At 41.5% G+C, this 8,686-nt stretch overlaps 1 protein-coding gene across 1 annotated transcript in view; it reads right to left on the bottom strand.

Moving 5' to 3' along the window:
- Window positions 1-8,682, bottom strand: part of LOC109484088 — a gene marked incomplete at its 5' end in the record, with an annotated part of 11,307 nt that extends 2,625 nt beyond the window's left edge. The window contains 3 exons of the mRNA XM_019787312.1: window positions 790-1,158; window positions 2,213-2,358; window positions 8,595-8,682. Of these exons, the coding sequence (XP_019642871.1) occupies window positions 790-1,158; window positions 2,213-2,358; window positions 8,595-8,682 (603 nt within the window). The remainder of the gene's footprint in view (window positions 1-789; window positions 1,159-2,212; window positions 2,359-8,594) is intronic.
- Between the last annotated feature and the right edge of the window lie 4 nt (window positions 8,683-8,686).

The following is an 8,686-nucleotide window of genomic DNA, read 5'->3' as shown; positions in this document are numbered from 1 at the left end:
TAACAACTACAGGATACCCAAAAGAAACAACACACGATAGATGGAGGGAGGGTCTATACTTTATTAAACAATACACCAAATCGACGATAGAAAGTAGGGACGTAAACGGGTTTCGACCCCAAAAAAAACTAAAGGGTACCTATCTCGAGTGGAATCATCTCCATCAAACACGGTCAACTTTGAAACCTCGTTTCTCCAACAAACACCACCGGTAATGTACATCTACGACCTTGAGCGTGACGCCGGCCCTTCTTACATCTCACATTAACGTATGGCAAGGAAACATTTACGCAAAGCGAAGTTACAAGCGAAACGGTAAACAGTAGCAAACTCTCGCGGATCACATTACCTTGGAAAAGAAGCGCGAGATTTAAACGAGATCTTAGAGAGAGCTGCGCAGAACCGATGCGCATAGCGGTCTGCGGTTCGACTGCAAGGATGAGTCATGTTAAAAATCATGTCATGCATCCTATATATATGTGATTCATCCACAATAAGTCTACTAGGTTGTAATCGATAACTAAAAATCAATATGTGTATCGGTATCTGCATGAACTGTCTTTATTATTTTTTATTTATTTATCTATTTGGCTTCACCACAAGAAATATACAAGTAAGGGGGTGCAAAACAAGTGTATGAAAACCTTTGCAAGTTGCCATTTTAAATTATGATAGTGGCAAATATATAGACCGACATAAAAAGCCAATATAACAGCTGAAAACCAATTTACCTAAATTCTTACCAATTTCGTGAAGACGCTTTTCCAAGGCGGTGATTCGGCTGCGTTCGTTGTCTAGGTCGCGTTTCAAAGTGTCAACAGTGGTGGACATGCCGTCAACAGTGGTGGACATGCCGTCAACAGTGGTGGACATGCCGTCTTGGTTGCGCTTCAAGGCGTCAACAGTGGTGGACATGCCGTCTTGGTCGCGCTTCAAGGCGTCAACAGTGGTGGACATGCCGTCAACAGTGGTGGACATGCCGTCTTGGTCGCGCTTCAAGGCGTCAACAGTGGTGGACATGCCGTCTTGGTCGCGCTTCAAGGCGTCAACAGTAGAGGACATGCCGTCTTGGTTACGCTTCAAGGCGTCCACAGATGTGGACATATTGTATTGGTCGCATTTCACGGCGTCAAAAGTCGTCGACAATTGAGATATTTCCTACAAGCGTATATACGTGCGTCAGAATGCCGAACGTAACAAACAAACTTACGCAAAACAGCAGTAAATTCCTTTTTGTATCCTCTTTTAAAAGCAGAATGGACAATAGAGGTCCATGATCTCATACTTTCGCCAAATGATGTGAACCCGTCCGGTTGTCGAATTATACAATTTTAATAATTGATTTCGCAAATAAGAGTGTCATTTTGCATGGGTTACATCAGTTGATCATATTCTCCACCCAAATGACAGCCTCATCTTAACAAAATAGGCTATTCTAGCACTTCCTCATAAATTATGCAAATGAGGTCATAATGTGAATAAATTATCTTCATTGATGTTCACCTTCACTTAACTGCCAAATGCGGCAAGTATGAAATTACCAGCAATTACAACTATGAAATTATAACAATTTCCCATTAATTATGTAAATTAGGTCTTCATTTACATAATCTATAACCTCAGATGCTTTTCTCGTTCTCAATTACATGTCACAAATTTTTCATAGTCCTATTATAGAACGAAGCAGATTTATAGCATTTCCTAATTAATTATGCAAATTAGCGCCTGATTTACATAATTGTCATCTGATTATGTCAAGCATCACTACAGCTACCTACATACCAAAATCATGACAATTCGTTAACCGATTCTTGAGTTATCCACCATCGGAGATTTTTCAAGAAACGCTCCTGCAGTTCCAGAACAAGCTTTTAGGGGGCCCAAACTCATGTCACTTCTACCCTACCCCAAGAGCTATCTACCAACCAAAATTCGTGACCCTAGCATATCTAGTTCGCGAGATATCAAAACCGGACGTTCTGTTGCAGTACCAACAAAGTCTCCAGGGGACCCAAATCTAATCATTTCTAGGTCCCATCAAGACCTACCCACATACCAAGTTTCATGACAATCCACATTAAGCTTCTTGAGTTATGCTGTTCACAGACAAACAAACGGACAGACAGACAGACAAACGCAACTGAACACATAACCTTCTTTGCGAAGGCAATAATTATAAAATAGAACAGGCTTTATGGTACAATGCTGTTACCTGTTTGTTGATGAACGTCAGAGGGGCGAGTCCCACAGAGACAAGGCTCAGCAACACGGCGATGCCGGCGGCAAGGCAGCTGCGGTTGGAGCGGAGGAAACTACAGACACCAAGGCGGCCGCTCGCCCCACCCTGATACGTGCGGTCTAGTAAAAAAACACTTATCAGAAACCAGAAATACCAGAAGTATACAATTTTTGTATGAAAATGAAAACAAAAGCAATTTTAAACGCCTGCATTTAAGATAAATGAAAGAAAACTCTACGGGTATTAGGGAATCACTCTCTCTACCCCAAAACTACGAAATATCCGCCTGTCTGAAGGTAGTGTTTCTTGGGATTAACTTTTATATTGTTTAATAGAAAAGATAATCGGTGAAGATACTAATGACAAGAGTTTTTAAATATGTAAAAAGTACACAATTCAGCCTATGACTGCGATGTACTTTTGACCCGATCAAAATGATCAAATGAACCCTGAAATGAACCATTCATTCATTCTTTCATTCATTCAAATAGAATACATCGAAATGAAAGTAGAAGAAGGAGGAGGAGGAGACGAGGAAACAGAGGAAAAACAATATTTAATTCCATTCCTATAGTATGGACTGAAATAATCACCCAAATCACCACCGCATTTCCAAAACAAGCTGACATAATGACCAAATCTACATTAATATTACGTTTCCTCACATAAAAGCTAGCTGCCACCAAAAAAGCAAGACCCTAGCTATCATGTCCAGGACATATAAGATACAGAAATTGTGTGGGTCGATGATGCATTACCCGGAGCATTCACCAGGAGGCGCATATTTGACATTGACCTTCTTTTTTGCAAGACCTACCACCATACCAAATATCACTATGACAATCAATCCAGGAGTACTTAAGTCCAGAAGGGAGTGCTATATCCCAACAGACATTAATTTTAGGAAGTGAAAAATACATATTATCATATAGCCAGGTGGCGTTGACCAATCAGAAGCCCCCATTCCATATTGATTATGACACCATAATGTCACAGTTAGCATGATACAAGTATTGCAAAATCATCCCAAGTGTGTTTTATTCTCACAATGTGCTTTGTTGCAGAATAATGCACACCCTGGAGCAAACCATTTGTAGGGGTGTTGATTTTTTTGCTAACATTTGTAACATGCACGTTTACTTGTTGAATAGGAATGTTTACCGTCTTGTCATCAACTAATTTATCTAGCAATACATAACACAATAAAGACCATGTCGATACATATGAATTTTGAGCGAAAGGAAAGAAAACATATTTCGCGCCACCCCCACTAGAAAGTACATTTCTGTATTGAAACATCCAAATGACCTCAGATGACTTCAAATGGAAGCTTGCACTGTTATTTTGGCCAAAAATAACCACAATTGGAATACCGACATCCGCGGATCCAGAAATTTGTGAACGGGGAGGGCGCACCACCTGACGTAAGCGCTGCGCGTCAGCGCTGCGCGGGGGGGGGGAGCCCCCCTCTCGTGGGGGGTTTGGGCGGCTTCCCCCAGAAAATTTTTAAAATTGAGAGTCTCTCTGGTGCATTTTAGAGTCATTTCTGAGCAAATAACCAACGAACTAATACTGATGTTTTCAGTACATTCATGTGCCTGTCGGTACATTTTCAACGACTGAGAAATAGAATATTGAAAATGCCTCTATGTTTGGGACGACTAAATTTCACGAAACGGTGTAAATAAAGAGTTCGCGATGGATTTTAGTTAGCGAAAAAAAGGAACAAATACAAAAGGAAATGTCGCCTCTTTATAGACCGGATCACTAAAACATTTTCCGATCGCGGGGAACGCGCGGTCACAACATCGCATCACTCAAATACACTAACGGATGACTAATGTGACAACATGTGAAGTAACGGCCTGGCGACGGAGCGCCGCGCACGTGTTTACCATTTTCAAGAGTTCACAAAATTTTAGGAGAATACTAAATTCTCGAGCGCCGGGTGTCAGCGGAAGACACTTATTGAATGGGGCCACCTTGCCTGCTGTAACCTGACCGGACCACGGAAAAGTTAGCTCGGCGTAGTTTATCAAAAATTCGATTTAACGGCAGTGAACCTTAATCCGACGCAACCTTAATCCGACACTTTTCAACACTCCTCTGTCTGTTAGGATCTAGCACTAGTACTGACATGCTAAATATTTTAATTGCTTTACAAACTCAATAAGGTATACAGCATAAAAACTTGAAACAGTGAGCTAACGAAGTCAACATGTTGTGGAGACGAGGTCATGGATTTTTTCAGCCTGTTTTGCACTGGTTGGCATGTCGTGGGAGGAAGCTTCCGGAAGGACAGTGGTCAAAACATCGACAATTTCTCCTTTACATCCTCATGCTATACATTCAACGTCACAGCGAATAAAAAAAAAATTAATAAAGTGTCTGTTGCTGACAAACCACTTGCCTAGAAGTGTCCTTCTTTTTAAGCACAGAGCGAGTTTGTTACGGTCATTCAGCCGCTAATCGAACAAAACCGCCATTTTGAATTGTTGTTGTTGTTGAAGACGATACCACTAGTCCGTACGTGGATGTGGCAAATGATCGCAACACTTGTATATCGTCAAAATTAGTGACGAATACTTCGGAATAGTGCAGAATAAAGCTTTCTGTATGGTAAAATTATCGTAAAATTCCTCAATTATTCCATATTCAAATATTTCTTGGAACGAAATGCCCCGCCGTAACTGATTCGAATGTGGTCCCCTTCTTGGAAAATTCAATAGTCCCAAGCCACGTGATACTGATCTGTAGCGCTGCCAACGGTGCACCGCACCGGCCTACCGACTGTTACTTTTGATGTCGATTATAACTAGTATAAGTGTCTGTTGTTTGACAAAGGGATGGAGAAAAAATGTTGTTGTGAATAGCAAAATTACAGGCAAACAGCTACACTGTTGCATGGCGTCGGATTAAGGTTTCGTTTAGAACAGAATACGCAGGGCACGGTGAAATCAGGAGCGATGTTGAAGACGCAATTTTCCCGCGATATCTCAATGGTTGGGAGAGTGACACACACGTAGGTATGGTGTTAAAAACAGGCTACAAGATGCACTAAGTGATTAACGAAAATACCGAATGTCTGGTTGTGGATTCATCATTCAATCTTGCCGGTGCATAAAAGTGTCTGATTAAGGTTCACTGCCGTTACCGCCCATCGGAGAGCAACGATTATCGAGACGGAGAAGTGAGCCTGTGCGACCGAATTTAAAATTTGATGCAAACCAAAACAACAACGAGGGGCTACTGTGACTTACAATTCTGAATGGGAAAGAGCGAAAAGGTTTTAAAAAAAAATAGCTCGTAAACCGTTCTGTTCCAAAGTTCCGGTGAACTCATGTGAACTCTGATACGAGTAGAACAGGTAAAAAAGATCACACTAAAGGACATACAATAGACAATGCTGTGTCATAATTTGTCATAGAAGAACTGATTTAGACTCAATATGTGGCTACTTGGAATCGGGGAAAGATGCACAGGAACAGTGGCTAGCAGACGGGAAGATAGAGAAGTGGCTGTAACGGTTTGTTATAGTTTAACTTTGTATGTGTATACAGAAATGTGTCAGTCTTCACTCTGTAAGTTTTGATAGGCTATATGATAATAGCGTTAATGGCCCGCCCTTTCTCGGTGAAAATGGTGTGATAAAGCCTTGTCAGTTGCTATAACCACCGAATAAAGCCACCGAGTGACACCTCGGGGCGGGTCATTAACCCTTAATTACTTTACAGTATACAATAAAATGTCCATTATGCGCACAAGTCTTAAAATGCATCGAATCCGGGACAAACTCTCGAAATACCCTCAAAACTATCCCAGAATACGCCACGCTACCCCCATTGGTGTCTATGTTTTGACCAAGAAAATTACGTTACAGACCTAATTTCGGGGGCGATCAGAAAAAATCGTACTATTTTGTGTTCTTTGAGATGTTACCAACCATTGGCCTTCTCGGTGTCCTTTATTTAATATCGCCTCTCATTTATGCGAAAACATTGACGATGAAATATAACGGTGTAATCTGATTATCTTTTCCATAAGTGGCGTAATCTAATTATCTGTTCAATTGATATTTACATACAAATAAGTTGAGAAAATCAAAACAAAAAGTATCGATAAAACTGGCAGCTCACTGCATTAGACATCCTGATATTATAGTTTTCAAGCCACAGGTCAAACAAAGTAAAGCAAGTAAGTTCTCAATAATCAGCTTATTAGTGTGCTTGTCTCCTATTGTTTTCCCCAAAAATGTTAATGTTGACTTGAAGTATTTGAGCATTGCATAATCAAAAGTTCCCGGATGTATCGATTGTGGTTCAGCATGGATGAATATGATAATGATATCGCTTTAAGTCTAGGACCGGAGTTTTTTTTCACGATTTTAGATCCGGCGGACACCCTCAGACCGAAGGGCTACAACTCCGCCAAGAAAAGTACGCCGGGAAATCTCATTATATCAGTCAACGGAGGTTTCCAGCCGGCTTCCGATAGAATTTTGGTTATTGTCTGTTGACTCTATAATGTAGGTGTTGTTACAATTGGGCTCCTCAGACTCAAATGTGAGGAGCCCAATTGTAACAACACCTACATCGGAGAGACAAGTCGACCGCTCAAAGTAAGATACAAAGAACATTGCCGACCTAGTGCCAACGGCTACTCCTCAGCTATTTTCCACCACCTACAACACAACCAGGGTCACTCTTTCAAACTCGAGTCCACGGATATCTTAGACCGCGAAACACGCTGGTGGGAACGGGGTGTTAAAGAGGCAATATGTGAAAGAATGTACAACCCCACCCTCAACAGGGAAGGGGGGCTACGAGTCGATCTTTCCGGCACTTGGGATTTGGCACTCCCAGCCCCGAGGACAGACAACACTTATGCTCCTGTTCTGTATAACAGGAGCTTTCAGACTAATTTGCATCATTTTGTCTTGACTTGTCTGACTTTTGTTCCTTTTTCGACTTCCAAAAATTTGTCTTCACTTTATTTGCATATCAATCAACAGGTTGTACTTATAAACCTGCTTTCCCCTCTGGTCTCTCAGTCACTGACGAAAGCTAGTGGATACTAGCTGAAACGTCTGACGTTTTCAAAATCATATCCAGTTGCTTGAGTAACTGTTTCTTGGTGTCTTATTTTCCCCATTCATTATGAAAATAAGTTATATTCTTTGTGCAATGGACCTATCACATTATTACGTCACAGTTTGTTACCTGTTCTAAAGAACATTCTAGAACGGTCAGTTATAGAATAAAGATCAAGTTTGCGAATTTGAAAGTCAGGTATGTTTGATTTTTGCTGGGTCTAGTTTTGTTGACACAGCATTACATGCCGTAACGGGTGATTTAGTTAAGACATTAGACAAAAGTAGTACAGTAACTGTAAAAAAGCATTATATTAGGCTAGCGCTACACAAACACACACCGCGCTACGCACCCCTGTACAATATAAACGTCGATTAACCGGCATTCATTGCGGTAAACAAACTGTGACGTACAATGTAATAATATGATAGGTCCATTGACATCCTTATTCACATGATTTATGTACTACCGAAAAAGTAATACTTGAGCGTATTATGAACCTGTAAGACTGGTGAATTGTAGCATTTTTAGACTTTGAATCAATTTTTTGACTGGCTTGTAATTGCCATGTAACCGAAATGAAACGAAACTTACAGTGGGTGCTGCTGGAAGGCAGAAAAATGTCCAGACTATGCATGATGTAATAAATGACTAATATTATAAAATGGTGGACGTGCCAACCACCACTAAGTATCTGATATCAGCCCAGAAAGAACAAGAAACAGCCATGCCTTCAAACAATTATCAATTAAGAATTGAAGTGTTCAAAAACTCGTATTTTCCAAGAACTATTGTAGACTGGAACTCTTTGCCACCAAGCGCAGGGGCATCGTCACTAGAAAGCTTTAAACAACTCCTGCAATTAAATGTGCAGACAGAAATTGGGTGTAACAAGTCGTTCGGTGTAATGTAGCTAGCTGCTGCCGCGCCGCGTGCTTGCGAAGCTGGTGTGTTACGCCGAAGATTATACCGGCTATACTGATACAAAAGTATGCAATAGCATACCCTGGAAGCCAGAACTCGTTTTCCGGGCCGCAGGAGCCCTTCGCCCGCTGGTGTAAATTACCGCTACGGGGGAGTCTGGCGCTCAACTCCCCCGTAGCGGTAATTTAGATAGGCGGGGGAAGGGCTCTTGGCTGCCGAAGGAAAGGGGCTAACGGCCCGATACTAGTCTTGCATCCAGGGTAGCAATAGCAAGATACAAGACTATAGTCTTCCTGTAAAAAATATCCACTGTAAAAGACGGATTTAAAAGCGCTGGTTACCTGCTGACGTGTACGCTGCGCGACATCTCACCGCCTCGGCTTCTTCGTACGTGTGTGAAGAAGCATCGTCGTCTTCTGGCTGCTTGTCGGGA

This window comes from Branchiostoma belcheri, unplaced genomic scaffold (assembly GCF_001625305.1).
Source record: "Branchiostoma belcheri isolate BF01 breed outbred unplaced genomic scaffold, Haploidv18h27 scaffold685, whole genome shotgun sequence".
NCBI classification, from domain to species: domain Eukaryota; kingdom Metazoa; phylum Chordata; class Leptocardii; order Amphioxiformes; family Branchiostomatidae; genus Branchiostoma; species Branchiostoma belcheri.
This window is presented reverse-complemented; position numbering and strand designations above follow the sequence as displayed.